Source organism: Trachurus trachurus (genome assembly GCF_905171665.1).
Source record: "Trachurus trachurus genome assembly, chromosome: 24".
NCBI lineage: Eukaryota > Metazoa > Chordata > Actinopteri > Carangiformes > Carangidae > Trachurus > Trachurus trachurus.
The window spans coordinates 6,190,597-6,211,647 of NC_139910.1; the positions used below are offsets into that span (position 1 = coordinate 6,190,597).

Below are 21,051 nucleotides of genomic sequence, written 5' to 3' on the forward strand. Positions count from 1 at the left end.
ATTACATTACACCATGTGCTGTAATTACAGTTTCGAGTCCTTTAACATGAGGTAAAGTAGGGTACAGTACTCTTACGTAAGGATAGCAAGCTTTAATTTGACTACGGCACATGATACAAGTTCAATCTCAATGAATATTAACGTGAGCCTAAAGGTGGAATGATGTATTTAACCTTGACGACATCCCGGTTGATGCTGTTACAAGAGGATACAGCAAAGAATTTACTTGAATGTCACACTGTCGTACTTTTCTTTTACTCTTTTATTCGTCTTTGGTCAGTAAATATACAAAAACTGTGTCATGTTTGTTGACAACGGCAATATTGTCGGTCAGTGACACTGGTTATTGTTTTATTTTAAGTTAAATCACTAAGTCAAACTGCCTCTCGCTAACAACTTCCTGTAGAGGCGCTAAAGAGCCGTTTCTGTAAGAAGCGCTCCAAGCTAAATGACCATATGGTCATAGTACACTGTAAATATACTTAGATACGACCTTCACTTCCATGGTAACCTGGGTGTCACTTTCGCGTGTGTTTCAACTTCCACATGTGTTTCGTTAGATGAGTTTTTGTTTGTTCCTAACGTGGCTAGCTAGCGATTAGCGGAAGTCGTAACACAACCACGTTCCAGTGGAAAGAAATGTTAAGTGGGCGGGGCTACATAAATTAGAACGTCCCAGCGGCAGCCGTCGACCCGGACCTTTGTTTTCATGGTAACGATAAAAACCACGGTTAACGCCCAGAGTTCGGTTGAAGTTTATGCACAAAAACAACTTAGTTTGGGTTGAAGAAGTACTTCCTTAAGGTTAGAGGACCTTTGTCGTCATGGTTACAGTAGTAAACTTGTGTTAACCGTTGTGGGAAAGTCATGAGTTTATGAAAACAACACTTATTAGGCCTACATCTCGCACAGTTAAACACAGATGAACAGGAAGTCTAAGTGATTTGTAGATTTATGTAATAACTGCTGCAGTAAGCAGTAAATGTAAATGAAAAGCTGCCAAGAAAAACAAAAACAGTTTAGAAAGTGAAATGAGAAATTATGTTTCACTTAATTCACTCAAACCACTGTTTTTACACTGGTTTGTGTGTTAGCACTAAGCTAGCAGCAGCGTGTCACATATAACATTTTCGTTATAAGCTTTAACACGACATTTGTTTCTAGTTGTCTGTTTTCCCTTGTTTGCAGGCCTTATCCTATGCTATGCTAAGCTAAGCTAAGCTAACCTGCTAGCTTTAGCTTCACATTTCATAGATATAGGCACGAGAGTGGCATCAATCTACAGCAACTCTCCTGACAAGACAGGGGTTAATTGTCGCTAGCCTACTATGCCTTTGATTTACTAATCACTTCATGTGCAATGGTAATTCTTGAAGTTGTGTACAATTGTTCAACGGTCGCTCTAGTTCAGACTGTTAAACATGATGTAAACAACCAAACTGAAGTCAAGTCTAACACATAAGCCTGAATATTCTGCCACATATGAAAATCAGGTGCAGTTTTCAGCTTCGTACCTGAGTAAATGTTTTTAAATAGGGGGTTCATATGTTTAGAATTACAAATCGTATTTTTAAACCCTGTGTTCACTCATAAAAACTATATCCTGGGATTATTTTTGTGAATGAACTCAATAATCAAAGTCCCTGGGGACGATGATGACTGTAAAGAGTGGATGAATTGCTGTAGCCTATTATTATTATTTTTGAAGCGATTTTCACCACTGAACAAATAGGGTTTGAGGTTTTTTTTTGTTCTCATAGAAAGAACACATATTTTGTTGATGATTTTTTTTTCTGCATGATGGCGTATTTTCAACGCGGACAACAGCACAGTTTTTGAGCTAGAGTCAGATACTGTGTAAAGATAGCTGAAGTGCACTTCTTCGGGTCGCACACTGTTTAAAGAGATAAACACTAATTCATTCATTGGTTTGCCCCAAAAAATAGTTTTTAGACTATGTGTTTTTGTGTGTGTGTTGTAATCCAGCATCACCAGACTTTAGCAATTAAATGTAGGCTAATGTTTCGTAAAGAGACAGTATAAACTACCTGTTGCATGTATAATAAAGCAGAGATGGACAATAGATGATTAGACCGGCACCCCGACTCAGCCACATTTTAGGAGCCAATTAAATGTCATAAGTGACATTTGACTGGCTGTGAAAATGTAATTTGAGGGGCCGTTCTGAAAATAACTGGGATTTGTAGAGTCACCACAATTGAATAAACATTTTCAGATATTTCTGAGGTCATTAGTGTGTTTTTCTTTTGAATGTTTACATGTTAAAGCAACAAATCACAGAGTGGCATTTAAGCCTTAAAACATATTAAATAGGCAAATGTAAAAACATAATATGAGATTCACAAAAAGAAGAATGAAATGTTCGTGCTGGATGAACCCATTAGCATCTGTTGTCAGATTTAATAAGAGAAAAACAAACACTGAGCTGAAGCCTGAATTTAAACTTGGTCTCTGATGTTTAAGGCGAGTGCACTTAATGATCCACCAGCCACCTCCTCACCTGCTGAGAAACACAGTGTTAGTGCTAATGAACAGCAAGTTGAAATAAGGTCACATGAATAAAGTTGTTAAAGCTGTTTAATGGTTGTACTGTAGATTAACAAAGTGTTTGGATTCAGCAGTGGTTGGTGGCACGGTGACGTCTGAAAGGTTTTAAATGTGAACATATGATCCATACAGGAATATCAATAATATGTTGTATATACAGTATGTTTCAATTTCATCATACATATATGAAATACCCAAAGTAGAAATTGCATTTTCACTTATATTAAAAAGTTTAATATTGATTAATGTTTGTATGGTTTTTGCTGTCTTCTTATTTTAGTATTAGTTTAGGCTGTTAAAATGTTCACTTTACAGGTGTTACAGATGTTGCAGAGGTAAAAACCATTACTTATGCTACAGAAACTCTGAATTGCTTCCAAAATCTACAGTTCAACCATAAGTCGAACTGTAGATTTTGGAAGCAACTTCAGTAAGTAATTTTGTATTTTTTTGTGTTGTTTGTTCTGATATGTTCTCCTCAGTTTATATTTGAGAGATGTTGTTCATGTGTTGTTCATTGGCATTAAAAATGCTCTAATTATGAAGTAGAAAACAGCAGGAGGCTGCAGATTTACACAGCAGTGGAAACAAATCTGGTTTTAAAACAGTATTTTTCCCTCTTGATGAAAAAGTGAATTGAAGCACCGACATTCAGCCTAGGGTTTCTACTTCAGTCCCAGATAAAATGTTAATATAAATAACAAATAAGCATCATCATCATTGTACTGCATCGTTACAAAAGACAAGAAGCAGAAACAAGAGGAAAAACGTGAGAAAATCTATGTGTGTCCATATTTATTTTGCTCGTTTTACATAATGCATTTCAGCAAATTGTCTTTGAGGACATTTATATGACATTTAACACCTGCTAACTCAAACAGCTTCTGCTCCTATAACATACTGTCTCTGTCCACAACGACTCACTCCACCGCTCCAGTGTCCGAGTTCGGTCTCCCTACAGCTCCTAAAAATGTACCGCAACTATACAATCAAAGAACAGTGATATGAAAATCAATCAATCAATCAATTTATCACAACTGAAGGTTATGCATTCATTTTCAGAAAAAATATTATCAATCATTAAAATTATATAAAACATCATCATTCAGTGTCAAATCAAATCGTCAAAGCACAAAATACTTAATGGTCAGAAACAATACATTAGAGTTTTAATTGAAGAGGTGGCTTTGGCTGAGAAAAGGAAAAAGTGAGGAACACAGACGTTACAACATGATGCGTTATTGTGATGAGAAGAGCTTGAAATTAGTTATTAAATCTGATAAACACAAGTTATTTCACTTCTTAAAAGTCAGAAATTAATTTGCAGAGCTGGCGTTTAATTAATTAATCAACTGATGAATGAATGTTTTGAACCAGAAGATCTGAGACAGTTTATGTTCATGGTTCATGATGATGACGTCCTCTCTCTGTCACTAATCCCACATTCACACTGTGTTTGTTTCAAACTGGTGTTTAAACTCTGTCCTAAACTAAAGAGAAAAACATTGTGTGTGTTTCTTCTTCTTTTTTTTTTTTTAAATCACAAATATCCTGTGAACCACATTTAATACCATCATGGAGGTCGACGGGTGAATCACTGCAGCGGTTTAAAGGTCCCGTATTGTATAAAAGTAGTTCCTTCCATGTGTAGTGTGATTATAAAGCAGCTCTAGGTTCTATATTAATACTGTGAAAGTATCAAAGCCTCAGTCCACAGAGAAATGCACACAGCCTGTATTCAGAAACTGAGCCTTAAAACCAGCTGTCAGGACTTCCTGTCACTTTGTGATGTCACAACAAAGCCCCGCCCCCTCACCACCTGGACCCAAACATCCATCCAACAACTTGCAGGATTTGGTTTCTCAGAGTGTTTTATTCTGAAATCTGCTTTATTTAATTTTTTTAATTGAATCATTCAGAAAACAGTCAGCCAATCAGAAAAGAGGCCCAGAGCCTCCTCCTCTCTTCTGATTGGCTGACACCGACCTGTTGTTACTAGAGCTCCAGAGAGAAGCTGAAGAGAGGAGATCGGGAAACTACACTGAGGAAAACATCCACGATTTTTTGTGTATAATAAATTGTGACAGCTACAACGTCTCGGGAATGTTTGTTTGCAAACTGTTCACAAGTTTGTCCTTCAAGGCTCCTGTAGGCTCAGGGATTTATTTTAATTCAATTAAGCAAATTAAAATCCTTCTTATTTTTTTTTTTGTAAATGTGCAGGTTTTAATTTCCTATGAGCTCACAAAGCTTTCCTGCTGAGAAATGAACCATTAAGGTTGAGATGAGTTCAGACGGTTGGATCGAGATCGACCTCCATGATGGGTTTTAACACGTGAGCGTCATTTCAACAGGTCAGTTACAGTGAGTGTCTGAGACGTATTCAACAATAATACTCTGATCTGCAGTCAGCAGGAGAGACGTAACAACAACACAGAAGGTAACATTCGAGATGCTGAAATCTTTAAATAAAAACAGACTCTAACGTCATCATAACTCTGTTTACAATTCGTACGACATACAGTAAACCGCTCCGCGTCATAGACGACGAGGTCGATAGCAACTTTAATAAAATACTGACAAAAAAAAAAAACATTAAAAAAACTCTTTGTTGCGTGGTAAAGCACGAAGCATCTCTGCATGATAAAAGTAGATCTGTAATAAAATTAAAAATCTCTCACCACCGTGTCTTTCTGTTTCTTAGACGTACAGGAAGTGTTTTTTTACGACACCTCGGCCTTCAAAATAAAACCTACAGGACGTTCGCAGTGAGATTCGCGTCAACTCACTTACTGTATCATATATTTCAAGCTGTATACAGATGTTTATTACATGTAAACTTTATATCCTAACAACTGGAAGCATCTACAGTGGCCGTGTGTGTGTGTGTGTGTGTGTGATTCCCTGTATACGGTACTAATGTGTATTTTTTTACACTGATGGAAACTAAATTAATCAACCATGTGTGTTACAAACTGATCTCAGATATGATGAACGTGGTTTTATGGTTTCACCTTTGACCACCACAGTCTCTATCACACACTGTCTTTAAAATATCAAAATAATCAATCGATGTAATCAGATCAAAGGACGCAGGTATTGGTTCGATCATTGTTGATCTGTGGACGGATACTTAAAGTGATATGCCAACTTTTTTTTTCATGTCTTGCCTCACTCCCGAGTCCATGACCAGCAGATAGACACCATCCTTTCGACTGTGCGTGCAGTAACAAGGGAGATAGAGCCGCATCGCCCGTAATTAGCTTAGCTCAAACACTGGAAGTGTATGGGTAGTGTTAGCCTGCCTGCTACCCTAGCCGAAATCAGCAGTCAGAAGCTGATTTCATTTTAGCTCAAAACTCTGTAAATATATCACTTTATCAACATTTCAAACATTTTTAGGCGAGAAAGTAGCCGTTTAGATCAGCAGTGTGTCGTTAATTTGTCTAAATACCAGCTGTTTACAATTTTGTTCGGACGAATTTGGCGCTACTCAAGCTAGCCGTTGTGACCAACGCACTTCCGGTTACTTTCACAAAATAAAACACCCGTTGCCATTTACATACAAAAGTGCTTTTACTTTGAAATAGGAAGCTAACTTACCCTCGATGTAGCTAGCTTGAACCAAAATAAACGTTTTGATCGATCTCGTCCCGTTACCGGCATTTGACCGCTCAAGATGCCTTACCGGAGAGTTTTGTCAGCTCTGAGACGAAGATCGGTCCGTTTAGAGTTGCTGAAGAGTTTCTCTGATGACTTTAGGTGGAGGCAGGCTAACACTACCGATACACTTCCAGCGTTTGAGCTAAGCTAATTACGGGCGTTACTGCACGCACAGTCGAAAGGATGGTGTCTATCTGCTGGTCATGGACTCGGGAGTGAGGCAAGACACACACAAAAAAAGTGTTGGCGTATCCCTTTAATAAACATCAGCAGTGTGTGTGGCTGTGACCTAAAAACAGAAATCTCATCAGTTGAAGGTCCTTGATTGGAAAAAAAGTCTGAGAACCACTGATATAAAATGTGTTTATAGTTAAAACTGAAGTTTGTGCAAATAAATAACGTGTAACCGAGGTACGACGAGACTGAATCTGACACGAGGTCGTAACGACGAAGCTCGAGTCTCCGCTCTCTGAACCTTTGGATGAACTGTTTCCAAACAGGAGGAAATCTTTATAGTGCTGTGATGCGTCTAAACTTCCAGTCGGTGAGAAATAAACGACAAACCTTCCTCCTCCTCCTCCTCCTCCTCTCACCGACTGTGTTTACGCTCCAGCTGAGACCGGTTAGAGCAGCAGACCATCGATCTGTTTCTACGTCCACTGATTGTTTCTGCTGCTTTTTCCAGGCCGCTGACGGTTCACAGGATAATTCCAGTGTCATTTCCATCCTCAGTTATTATTATTAGTTTTTTTTTCTCTATCTCTCTCTCTTCTCACTGAGTCACTGAGACGAGCCGCATGAGACGATGTCGTTAAAAAGATCTTTCAAAGAAAATGAGCTCCAGCCTTTTTTTAGCACAATATGATGTATAAAAGTCATCGCATGCAGATTTATCTAAAGCAAATTAGCCGGAAACATAAAAGCGGAAATGTTGGCTGAGATATAGTTTTTATTTCAGCTTGAAATACACTGATGGTAGAAGTCTGTTTGACTTTGAGTTTATGAGTTTCAGGGAAAGTAAATAATGGAGAATTTAAAACGAAACACACTGGACACTTTAAAGCTCCACTCACCCCGGTATAAAGGTAGATGTCCATGTGTAGTGTGATTATAAAGCAGCTCTAGGTTCTATATTAACACTGTGAAAGTATCAAAGCCTCAGTCCACAGAGAAATGCACACAGCCTGTATTCAGAAACTGAGCCTTAAAACCAGCCGTCAGGACTTCCTGTCACTTTGTGATCTCACAACAAAGCCCCGCCCCCTCAACACCTGGACCCACCATCCATCCAACAACAACTTGCAGGATTTTTACTTCCTTTGAGTGTTTTATTCTGAAATCTGCTCTATTTTTAGTAGATCGTTCACAAAACAGTCAGCCAATCAAAAGAGAGAGGCTCAGAGCTTCCTCTCTTCTGATTGGCCGACACCGACCTGTTGTTACTAGAGCTCCAGAGAGAAGCTGAAAGAGAGAGGAGATGGATGTTTTTTTTTTTGGTTCTTAAAACCTCTTTGTATCTTCTCATGGATCAACACTGTAAAATATGGAGAATCTAAAGAATAAATTTAATTTTTCTGGCACTTACGCTTCACTTTTTTAATACAGTATCATATTTGGTATATTATCATGTGTGTAGTCATCTTCTGCCATTTTTTTCTTACTGATTTCTTGTCTATCAGCAGGAAGCAGTTTAAAAATTCATAACATGAAGTCACACTGGAATTATCCTGCAGTGAGAGTAAATTAAACCAATCCTAACAGTTTCTTCTGCGTCTCTAACTCAGATTTAAACGTGTGCTGCCTGGAACCAGCAGACACATCTCGCTGCGCCGACGGGGCCACAAACCCAGCGAGGCGGCTCAGGCAGTGGCGGTGGCGGCGGTGCTGCAGCCTGGACCGGGGCCTGCGAGGCTGCGAGCTGCTGTAAGTGGGTTTGACATGTCGTGTTCGCTGGTGTGATAGTTTAACATTCCAGCTGTCTGCTCCGGTTGCGGCCGGTCGCCTCACGCTTCCTGCTGCCCGCCGGCCTTCACAGCGCTATCTGCTCTGCTCTGCTCTGTCTGTTCTGGGCCTCGCTGCTCCGCCTGCCTGTTAAAACCAGAGATGGACAGAACAGAGTACTCGACCCCAGTACTTGAGTAAGAGTACAAATACTACTGGTCAAAATTTACTCCGTTACAAGTAAAAGTAGCTCAGTCGACATGTTACTCGAGTAAGAGTAAAAAAGTACTTGCTTTTAAAGGTACTTAAGTATCCAAAAGTACATGCTTTTAAATTTATTTTAAAGGGACAACGAGGAGTTTCTATTCGGTTATAAAAAAGTCTCACGTTAATGTGGATGAATCTACGTTACCACTTGTTAATGGGCCCAATTTCGATAAATATATCGTTTTGTCTCTATCGTTATTTTGTTATTATTAGTGGTGGCGGAGGTTTCGTGGCGAGTCATGAGAATAACTCCGCCGAATCACCGTTTATGGTGGGAACTACGACGGTATGTGAACCTCTTTGAACCTCTGACTTTAATTCTTGATGAATGAAAACATGAGTCTGTCTTGCGCCGGTCAAAGAATTCTGCGGTGTGCACGGAGGCTCATAAATGTAGTGAAAACACTTCGCTTTTCCAAAACTCCTCGTTGTCCCTTTAAGGACATTTTAACTCTTGTTTCTGAGAATTAACTCTTTGAAACCTGCACTGATGTGCTGCTTTTAGGGGTGAGGGTTTCCTTCTTTGACAAACACAGCTTGTGTCCAATAGTATTTTAGAAAAAAGAAAAGAAAAAAGAGCCTGAGACCTGAAAGTAACGAGTTCTTTTCAGCCTTCCTAGAAATTAACTCAAAATTAACTAAAACAGGCTAAATTAACTAAAAGTAAAAATATTTGTCTTGTAAATGTATTCAAGTAAGAGTAATAAGTACCAAAGAAATCTAATACTCAAGTAAAGTACAAATCCTCTGGATATGTACTTAAGTACAGTACTCAAGTAAATTTACTCTGTTACTGTCCACCACTGGTTAAAACCCCGTCGACGTTGAACCTTCGGTGGTCGGACGGTCGAACACCTTCAGCTGCGGTGCCTCAAAAAGCAGAGGGAAAAAAAAGTGCGAAAAGTGGAAAAGAAAAATCTCTGTCGTTCGTTTTCATTTCTACCTATCCTACCGTATCTACACTTAAACCAACTCTGACTGTCGTTATTTAATTAATAAAATACTGTTAATACTTTAAATACGTAAAATAACACTTTTTTTTTTAGGAATAAATCGCGGCGCCTCCGGTGGCCACGCGCCGACACTGCAGCTCTCAGACTCTGCTACTGAACCAAAAGAGCAAAACATCTTCTTCCCTGGAAACTATTTTACCTAAAGTGGTCACATGATGTGGGTGAGAGGTTGTGGAGAAGAAAAAAATAAAAAAAAGCTTAAAAAATACAATACTTTTTTGATTCCACACCAATAACGTAGGTAAACGAATGCAAAGAAACAAACTCTATCTGAGGGTAGAAAATAAAGAGTCAGTATAATAAAGTATAATGTACATGTGATTTTAAACAACATGTCTACAACATGCAAAAATACCACTACAGTCCTTTAACGCCTAATTCTGTAAATCTTATACTTAAATCAACTCTAAAAACACTGTGTTTCTCTCTGTGGTGATGTTTCAGATTATTATTATTAATATTATTTTATATTATTGCTAAAAAATATAACAAATGCGTCACAAAGTAACAAGAGGTTGATGCGCTTGCCCTTTTTTTTTCTTCTTTCTTCTTTTTTTTTTTTTTTCTTTTAAATTAGCCTTGTGTATTTGGTCAGACGTCCTATTTTATTATCCATTAGCTTCTGAAAATATAACTTTTGGTCGTCGTCTTCAGCCAAACAAAGACTTGAGTCATGGTTTTTAAAAAGCAGCCTGCAGCTCTGAGTTGAGTTCGTCCTAATGGCAGGAGAGAGAAACCGTCGGGGCAGGAAGAAGGAGAGAGGGAAAGAAAGAAAAATGGCCGAAAGGAAAAAGCAGATAATTTCAAAAAAGGGGCCGACTCTTAAACCGTAAAGGGGGGTTTGCTTTTCCAGGAGGGAACTGGAGCGAGAGGCTGATACCTAGGATTATTATTTTGTTTGTTTGATACAGCAAAGACCCCCCCCTGAACAAACTCAACATCGTAGCTTCTGCTAATCCTGAGCCGTGCTTCGCGCCCGTACGAGGCGTTTTCTTCAAATTATGTACAAAGAAGAATAAGAATAAGAAGAAGAAGTAGTAGTAGAAGGAGGAAAAGAAAAGAGTCGACGCCCCGCGGCCTCTTTGAAACACGATTTTCCTCGTCACCCGTCATTAATGTACAACTGTTGCTGTGTTCGCGACTTCCCTGGGGGCTGGATTGTTTAAACACTGCAAAAACTCAAAATCTTACCAAGAATATTTGTCTTATTTCTAGTCAAAATGTCATTTCTAGTCAAAACAAATCTCATTATACTTAAAATAAGACTAATCACATTAAAAAGTAGCTTGTTATTAGACATTTTTTACTCATTTCAAGCATATTTTCACTTGAAATAAGTAGGAAAATCTGATAGTGGAGCAAGTTTTTCTTTCTTATTATTATAAGCACAAAGAACCTGCTTTCACTGGCAGATTTTTCTACTTATTTCAAGTGAACATTTTTTGAAACAAGTGAAAATTATCTAAAAACAAGTTCATTTTTAGGTGATGATTCTTATTTTAAGTGAAAACAGTTTAGTTTTGACTAGAAATGAGACATTTTGAAAAGAAATAAGACAAATATTCGTGGAAAGATTTTGAGTTTTTGCAGTGAAGATGTTAATTTACAGTTTGTTTTTTGTTTTTTTTGGAATTGGCACTTGACAAATAACTAAAATAAATAAATAAATAATATATCGAACACCATCAGTAGCTCTGAAGAAGACAGTCCGAGGAGACGTCGTCCTCCCGTCGTCCAGAGAGTTCAAGAGAAACAAGAATCCGACAGCAGCGGCAGCAGCAGCGTTTCTGCAGCAGAGTGTGTGTGTGTGTCGCTTACAGTGTGTGTGTTTGTGTGTGTGTGTGTGGGTTAGTCTTCAGTTAATCAGTGTGTAAATATTGATTGGGGTATGATTGGTTTGTGTGTGTGTGGTGGTCATTGTGGCGCTGTCAGTGTGTGTGTGTGTGTGTGTGTGGTTTAGTCCAGCGACAGCAGCGGCTGCATGTTGTCTTCTTCACTCTTGACTTTGTCGGGTCGTTTGAGGACGCCGGGCTCCACCACCGACTGAGACCTGAGGGGACGGAGACACAGAGACACAGAGACAGAGACAGGAGCATTAACACGGTGATGAGCTGCTGCTGCTGCTCTGAGGACCAGAGCTTCACATCAACCAGAGTCCACGTGGACCACGGGTTCAGTCCTGCTGCAACAGGAACTGATCCTGGAGCTGATTCATATCACGGACCAGGACGCTGATGCTCCTCCGTCCTCACTGGGACGAGAGAAATGTTCATTTCTCACAATATTAAATAGCGTGTATTTGTTAACAATAATTTATATATTATATACGTATAATTCTTAAAGGGATAGTAGCATTTTTTTAAAAGTGGGGTTGTATGATCTACAAATAGCCCCTAGCCCTGCCCAGAGATTTACAACATACATTGTTGTGAACAGACCCAAAGAAACGGCCTATTTCCGCAGCCTAAAAGAGGTTTTACCTGGAAAAAAATACACAGTTCCATTGTTCGCTATAATATAATTTTTTCCAGCCCCTCAAAGTGCAGGAAAAACACAGTTTTTATTTGGACCTAACCAACTGCTGATCGGCGGCGCTAACCCTGGGCGGAGGGATACGTGAGTTGGTTAGGTCCAAATAAAAACTGCGTTTTTGCTGAGTCAACTTGTACATTTATTACTTTTGTATAAGTCTGGGTTTGGCAAATTGAGATGTAAGTAAATTAAGATATTGAAAGTTGATTATTAAATTTAGTGTCTATTATTGTTGTGAGATTTTATTTTGGCAGAATTGAGCCTCCATAAGTTGAATTTTCACTCACTGGTTTCACATGATCGTGTTTGACAATATGTTTGTATTTTAATCGGCTTGTGACACTTGAAGTCGTCACATCTGATTCTGATTCTTCAGAGTCTGATCGTTTATAACTGATTGTGATTATTGATAACTGGCAGAGCGTCGCCTCGGTAACAGCAGCAGTCACTGTCTCAGCTCTCAGTATAAATGTCTGTGACTGACTGACCGAGTGAGTCAGTTGTGTCAGTTTCTGTCAGGCCGGATCACGCAGTACGGTGGCCTGTAGGGAGGAACGACACTCCGAGAAAATGTCAAACACACTCAAACAGCTGCATCGAGACGGAGACACCAGAGGAGACGTGAGCCCAGGTCTGAAGGTAAAACCAGACCATGTCTTTAAGTCTCCAGTCACCGATTCAGCCTTTTTTTGAATGTTATTAAACTATAATATGTGACATTTAGTGACAATATTATCAATAATAAAGAATCAATAAATGATGCTATAGACCGAATCGCCTTGTTGTTTACAACTACTTCCGGGTAGAAAACCAGCACGTAATTTGAATGAGAACAATAACGAAAGAGAGTTTAGCTATATATATCATATTTTTCACGCCCTATCACCGTTTAGACAAATCTGAATTGATTGAAGAAACATTACTATTTCTGTGTGTGTGTTTTGTGTTGCTATGTGTGGATTTATTCAGTTTGGGGGAATCACGGTGTCTAGAAAGCATCAGTGGCTCAGCTGACAGGGACAGCTAACGGTAGCTAAGTTAACGGCGGTAGCTAAGCTAACAGCAGGACGTCAGCTGTTAAAACCCTCCCGTTGTGGGACACGACATAAAACTACTCCAGTTAGCTCAGTCATGTTGTAACTCAGATATCCGCTGGAGAAAATATTTTTTCATGGACCGTTTATTGAGTCACTGAGTTATTAAAGTTAAACAGGTAGCTAACCGTTAGCCCGGCTAATCTCTGATAACCATGACTAATTACAAAAATGTGCAGACATCAACAGTAATATTTGTCCAATCATTGGTTTTATAAACTTTACAATCATCAGATTAGTCTAAACGGTGATATATGACATGAAAAATTATATATATATATATATAGCGAAACTCTCGTCCGTCACTATTTTTCTCATGCTGGTTTTCTACCCGGAAGTAGTTGTAAACTGAGGAAGATGAGTTCTTTTAATGTGTCCACTGAGATGATGACTTTATTTTATAGAAGTTTTATCGAATCTGTTTTAACATTTTGCACTATTGCCTGGTTTGGAAACTTGACTGTAACCAACAAAAACAGGCTGGGTAGCCTCATCAACGTGGCCAGTAAGATTTCTGGGAGGAGGCATCAGCCCATCTCATAGACCTTTATAAAAGACAGGTGTTCAAGAAGGCCACTTCCATTCAGGAGTGCGTAGATCACCCCCTTCAGACCGAGTCTGAACTGTTACCTTCAGGTCGGAGGTTAAGGGTGCCCTCTATCAGGACAAATAGATATAGGTCTTAATTTGTTCCTTCTGCTATCATGATGCTGAACAGTGTTAAATACGGTAGTGAGATAATTGACAGCTGTCTTGACCACACAGTCTGTTTTATCCTACCTTGTTTGAATGCACTTGAATGCACTTTGTCTCTGTATGCACTTGGAAATTAATTACTCTGCCCAATATGTGTTGTTATGTGTTGCTCTATGTGCTGTTTTTCCTAACAGAGGTTGATTGCTCTGTGTGTGTGTTTTATGTGTATTTATTTTATTGGTATTGTATGTTTTTATGTATTTTGGACACCCTGGCTGCAAATCAATTTCCCAACTGGGACAATAAAGATAACTTTGAACTTTGAACAACAAGGCGATTCTTTCTATACTGTGCATTTGTTTACTTTGGTCTGTTATATGTAGGGATGGGTATCGAAAACCGGTTCCTCTTCGGAACCGGTTCCAGCTTGGATCAATTCTTGGAATCGTGTGCGTGTCTGCTTTAACGATTCCCGATTATCGATTCCGTTTGGTTCAGAAACTCGCGCATTAATTGATTAATTACGTGACGTTGCGTTAAAACCAATCATCATTATAAATGGGGGTGCTTAGTGTTTATATCCACATGTCACTGTTTGTTCTCACAAAATAAAGTTAGTGGCGTGTCTGCGTGGAGCGGAGCTGCTGACGCAGCTGACAGTGACGTTTCCTCATCACTAAACCTGCATGTGAGCCACCCTCCGCTCCTCCCTCCCTCACGTCGTGAGGACAGGTCAACGTCTCCTGAACAGGCTACATGTCTATTCTTTCTGTTTTTCTCTCTTTATTCTAACCACTTCCTTTCAGGTTTCGTCGTAGCCACGTGAAACGGTGCGCCCTGTGTCTTTTCTCTCGCGCGCTCTCTCTCTTTCGCTCGCTCGCTCACTCCGCATAAAAACGAACGTTATGAAAACAATAACTAGTGAGAAGAATACAGATGCATAAAAACCATGTAATGGAAACATTGTTAAATTCCTCCTGTGAGCACAGCTGCCCCACAGCCACAGTGGTCTATAGTGTTAACCTGTCCAGGCAGGTCGGTCCTGTCTACTTTTTTAATGTTAGAGCCATCAATGCAGTGTTTTCAACCTTGGGGTTGGGACCCCATGTGGGGTCGCCTGGAATTCAAATGGGATCGCCTTAAATGTCTAGTAATTGATTAAAATTTTTTTTTAAATAAACTAATTCATTTTCACAATCTTAAACAACTATATTCTTTATACATTCCACTTTCTTGAATATAAATCAAGATCAAATAAAATGCAGCATATACAAATATCTGAGCTTGCTCATCTTGATTGAGGGTCACCAGAAATTTGTGATGTCAAAAGGGGTCATGAGCCAAAAAAGGTTGGAAACCACTGCATTAATGCAAACAAACCCATTTCTCTTTTATTCCCTCACCCAATGAGAATCGATAAGAGAATCGATAAGGAATCGAATCGATAAGCAATATCGATAATGGAATCGGAATCGCTAAATTCTTATCAATACCCATCCCTAGTTATATGTAGTTTCATTATCTGTTGACTAATATTAATTTAATTTTGATGATTATTTTTAGTTTCTGTGTGTTATTTTGATGTATTTGTTTCCTTTTTCCGTCTTTCTGTCCGTTTTTTCTGGCTTCACCGATTCTTTCTTCTCATTGTGTTCAAATGCATCGAATGTGAAGAAAAGCGGTTCATTATTCACATTATTATTTTGTGACTGTAAAACAACCAGATGAATAAATGAACCCATCAGTTCCAGCGCGTTAATTCTCTACAGCCGGCGACGAGCTGAAGAAAGAGTGGGAGGTGGAAGAAAAGGGAGACGAAAATACCACAGTGTGAGATAGAAATCTGCACATTAGCTCCATTATCGTCTCATTTGTCTTCTCCAATTATGAACGGATAACGTAATTAGTTTGACAATATATTGATATTCTGCTGATGCGCGGTGGGATCGCTGATGCACTGCAAAAACTTAAAATCTTACCAAGAATATTTGTCTTATTTCTAGTCAAAACAAACCTCATTATACTTAAAATGAGACTCATCACATAAAAAGTAGCTTGTTTTTAGACACTTTTTACTTATTTCAAGCATATTTTCACTTGAAATAAGTAGAAAAATCTGATAGTGGAGCAAGTTTTTCTTTCTTATTACAAGCACAAAAAACCTGCTTTCACTGGCTGATTTTTCTACTTATTTCAAGTCAAAATTAGTTTGAAACAAGTGAAATTATCTAAAAACAAGTAGATTTTTAGGTGATTAGTCTCATTTTACATGGAAAGAGATTAGTTTTGACTAGAAATGAGACATTTTGACAAGAAATAAGACAAATTTTCCTGGAAAGATTTTGAGTTTTTGCAGTGTGGTTTTTACCTCTTCATGGTCTTGGGGGACAGGTTCTTCTCCAGGTCTCGCTCCAGGTCTTGTACCGACAGCGTGTAGGACTCGGGACAGTAGTCGGTCTCCTCGTCGTAGGCGTGGTCCAGCAGCGCCCGCGCCCACGTGCCCATGTCGTACGGCGGCATCATCCCTCCGAGCTCCGACGGTAAGATCTCAGGGTGGATCAGCTGGTGGAGGCTGTTCAGGTTGTTACCGTGCATGAAGATCTGCACACGGACATCGAATAAAATGTTTAGAATTTACCTTTACAGCAAAACGTAGCAAAAGGGATAGTTCAACATTTTGGCAAATTGGCCCATTGCCATAATCCCTATAGTCATAGCAGTAGGTTCGTTACCTTTAATTGTCGGTGCAAGCTATTTTTAGAACGGCGGAGCAGAGCCGTGAGCTGCTCAGAGCTACGCTACAGAGGCTCATGGGATTTCTTGGTTTTCCTCATCAAACTCATCAAATACACAATCCAACAACTCCAAAACGCTCTGGTGGACAAGTTGTGACCTGCACATTCACCACGCTATGAGATAATAACACAACGTTACCAGACAGAGTTGTTTTAGAGGGAAATGCAGAGACTGCTTGATGAAAAACTGTCCCTGAAGGCAACGCGCATCAGCGGTTTTGCATGAATTTACCTCTAAAACAACTCTGTCTGGTAACGTTCTGTTATTATCTCATAGCATGGTGAATGTGCAGGTCACAACTTGTCCACCAGAGTGTTTTGGAGTTGTTGGATTGTGTATTTGATGAGTTTGATGAGGGAAACCGAGAAATCCCATTAGCCTCCGTAGCGTAGCTCTGAGCAGCTCGCGGCTCTGCTCCGCCGTTCTAAAAATAGCTTGCACCGACAATTAAAGGTAACAAACCTACTGCTATGACTATAGGGATTATGGCAATGGGCCAATTTGCCAAAATGTTGAACTATCCCTTTAACCTGGGTTGTCACCTGATTACTTCTGCATTTCTTCGAAGATTAATTATTATATATGTTAATTTACCAACGCAGTTTAATTTACCAAAACAAGTCATTTTATTCTTGTTTTTTTATTTTTAATAAAGAAAACTTCAAATATTTGAACTATTTCTCATGAAAACAGAAACGTCTCAGTGACTCTGCAACAGATGGAAAATCTCATTAAATCTGCATTCACAGATGTTTTTGTCTCCTTGTGTGCAGAGGAAATGAGCTTATACACAATATTCATCTTTTGACTACATTATACATACAGTAATTTCACCATGGGGACAAATAAAGAATATGAAATGAAATTTACTACGACTTATACATGATAATACCATATATATTTATATACAGCTCTCAATTTCTCTGGTTTTTACTATTTATAGGTACTGTACTGTATGTCTTTGAGTAAAAATGAACACTTGTTTGATTCTGTAAACTACTGACAACATTTCTCCCAAATGCCAAATAAAGAAACTAATCTCATCTATTGTCTAGCATATAACCAAAAATGTGCAGTGATTTCAGACCTTGAATAATAAAAGTGCAAAGAGAACAAGTTCATATTCATTTTTAGACAGTACAACACTTTTTTTTTCCACCAGGATTTTAATCAGTAGTGTTTTTCATATTCTTCCTAATTAAATAGGACTTTGTTCAGGTGGTGACCTCATCAGTGCCTCATTAAGTAGAATGAGATGAGTTTCTGTTGGAAATCAATACACTGGGATAAAATGGCTGCCAAAAGCTGCTACTGGCCCATCTTTTGGTGTTTTGTGTGTTCCCCCATTTTAAATTAAGAAATGTATATCTGTATTATCAGTATTGTCTCCATGTTGTCCATGTGACTACCTTTGCAACTCGTGTGTGTACTGCCTCTATGCCGTCCATGTGTTCACCTATGTCATCATACAGTATGTTCCAAGCTCTTCCTGTATTTTATTGTGATCTGTATTTGTGAATTTTATGTTGGGACTACAGATGGAAATTAGCTGCTGAAGCTAAATCTGGTACAACCATCTTTTCATTGTTTTACAATTGATCAATGGTACAGTATTGTACACTAAACTAAACCAAACATGTACAGTAGAGATGCCGATTTATTAGGAAGGAATTGGAGAGGACCCTTAATTTATTCCAGAGCTGTATATATTTTTGCAGTAGTGTTTGTATCCAAATGATGAATATTAACAATATTTACTCTGTTTTTCACTCTATTTTGGTCTCCACCACCTGCTACTTTATCTCATTATTCACCTAACTGTTTGTCTGCTGTTTGATGTTGGTGAAGGAAAACATGAGGTCATAGAGTGATGATTTGGATTCATCAATAAAACTCAACTGTTAATAAAATAAATAAATAGTGATAATATCTATATCTATATGTAAAGTGAAGACGGGCGTCGCTTCCTGCTCACCCTCTTCCTGGTCTTGTCCTTGAGGAACGGTCTGATGACGGTGTAGAGAGCGTGGATGTACCACGGCTGGTTCACAAAGTGGATCCCTCCGAACCGCGCGGGAAAACTGTCCTGTAGGAAACAAATAGCACAAAAAAGGAACATTTACACTTTTTTATATTTGTGTTTTTTACATCTATGGGATCAATGAAGCTTCACTGCTGCTGAGATGTAAAGTTACTGTAGAAACCAAGGTAGAGTCTGTGGTTTTCACATTTGTTTTGTCGTCTTTGTGCTATTTTGAATTAAATATGGACTTTTAATGTCTTGAAAATCATCATATTCGTTTGGAAACAGCAACAGCAAAAGCAAATAAACTAAAATGTCAAACTGTTTCAACACTTTCACATTAATTATTCTGTAAGTGGACACACAGACTTAAAGACAAGTGAGTCAACGGTGCTGGATAAACTCTTTGTTCCTCCAGCTGATCTCAGTTAAGAGGTTTTTTTTTTCCTTTTTTTTTTCTCCTGTAAATGGAAAAAATTACCTCTGCGAGTTCCCTGTCCCTTCTCATTAGATTAGTTTGGTAAATGGGCTCTAATCTCATCGTCGATAGCAGGAAATGGTTGTTGGGTCTATTTTGGCGTCAGCGCCGGCCGGAGCACGAGGCCCCGTGGGAAATGAGTCCGTGTTCGTTCGTACAGGTTAGTGGAGTCTGGTGCCCGACACACACACACACACACACACACACACACACACACACACACACACACACACACACACACACACACACACACACACACACACACACACACACACACACACACACACACACACACACACACACACACACACACACCGGTTCCTCGAAGGCTGGACACAATTATGATAATTACACACTCCACACTCTCTGTGTGTGTGTGTGTGTGTGTGTGTGTGTGTGTGTGTGTGTGTGTGTGTGTGTGTGAATCATAATTTGGCAGAGACCCAAAAATATGGTGAGATTATATTCTGACATAACAGAGCTGGCTGATGAAAATGGCTCGAGGCTGTCTGTGTGTGTGTGTGTGTGTCTGTGTGTGTGTGTGGTCACTTCATGTTTGTAAATTAGGTCTTTGACCGACGTGACTCATCAAGGTCGAAGTCGCCGCCGGTGTTTGAGCTTTCACCTTTAACACGTTGGTCTGCAGCTGTACTGTACATGTGACCACACTGTTGAATAAATATCTTTAAATGGATTTGACTCTGACTTTTCCTCTGCTGCAGCCTGAAGTTAAAATATTTCACTTACACATACCTAATAGAAAAATCTTTCACATTTTCATTTCTCCATGTTTTTATAATGAATACATAAATAAATAAAATAGTCCGATGAACTTATTTTAACCTGGAGCTCAACGTCTCTCCAAGCAGCCGTTTCGGTTTCTACTCAGATGTTAAAACAGAAACTCGGTTTCAACTGATTCTTTGCTCCCAAAACAGCAAGAAACAGATGGTTCAGAGTAATTTAGTTTAAAGGGATAGTTCAACATTTTGGCAAATTGGCCCATTGCCATAATCCCTATAGTCGTAGCAGTAGGTTTGTTACCTTTAATTGTCGGTGCAAGCTATTTTTAGAACGACGGAGCAGAGCCGCGAGCTGCTCAGAGCTACGCTACGAAGGCTAATGGGATTTCTTGGTATAAATAAGTGGTTAATTTACCATTTTTGTACAAATTTATTCTTAAAAATCCAAATTTGATTTGATTTTAAACCATTTGTGTCAAAGTTTTCAGTTTTTTTTCACTATTTTATAAAAATAAGCCACATGTTGTCAATAAATATCAATTTTCTTCCGTCAATGAACTAAAAAACTGAATAAAAACACAGTCTTCTTCTAAATACTGAATATTGGTGCAACATAGATGATCTGCAGACGGACAGGTTATAGACAGCCACTTTCCTCCTCCTCCTCCTCCCTCTCTTTTTCCTGCCCCTCCTCATCCTCTTTTCTCCTCCTCCTCCTCCTCCTCCTCCTGAGCTGTCAGATCCCTGTGGACTCTGACTCTGGACCTGCGGCCTGGCCTCCGCTCTGACAGACGTTGGCACTTTGATGAAGGGAGCTGCTGCTGTATTATACATGAAACACTGAAATGGACCACGAGCTGCACTGGAGGGAGAGAGGGAGAGAGGGAGGGAGAGAGGAGGGTCGGATGGAGGGAGGATGAAGGTTTGAGAGAGGATGAAGGATGTGAGAAGGAGGAGGAGGAGGAGGAGGAGGAGGAGGAGGAGGAGGAGGAGGAGGAGGAGGAAGAGGAGGAACGTGATGGAAAAGATTCTTCTACAAAATGTTGTTTCGGTATCAGGATAAAACTGTGACAGTTGCATCAGAGCCATCGTGAGGTCGTAACACAATGAGCTTTAACGTTTTAAGTTGCAAATTTAAAAGAAAAAAACAATTTTTTTGATTCTCTCTGACATCAAAGTCACAGATGTGAAAGAAAAAACTCATAAATTTGTGAGATCATTTTTTTTTTCTGTCACA

General features: G+C 39.1%; 1 protein-coding gene across 1 annotated transcript in view; it reads right to left on the reverse strand.

Moving 5' to 3' along the window:
* Nucleotides 1–11,408: 11,408 nt before the first annotated feature.
* The window catches only part of clvs2 (clavesin 2), a gene marked incomplete at both ends in the record, with an annotated part of 47,721 nt that continues 38,078 nt past the window's right edge, over nt 11,409–21,051 (reverse strand). Inside the window, 3 exons of the mRNA XM_084000289.1 lie at nt 11,409–11,502; nt 16,143–16,375; nt 18,546–18,656. Coding sequence (XP_083856415.1) covers nt 11,409–11,502; nt 16,143–16,375; nt 18,546–18,656 — 438 coding nt within the window. The remainder of the gene's footprint in view (nt 11,503–16,142; nt 16,376–18,545; nt 18,657–21,051) is intronic.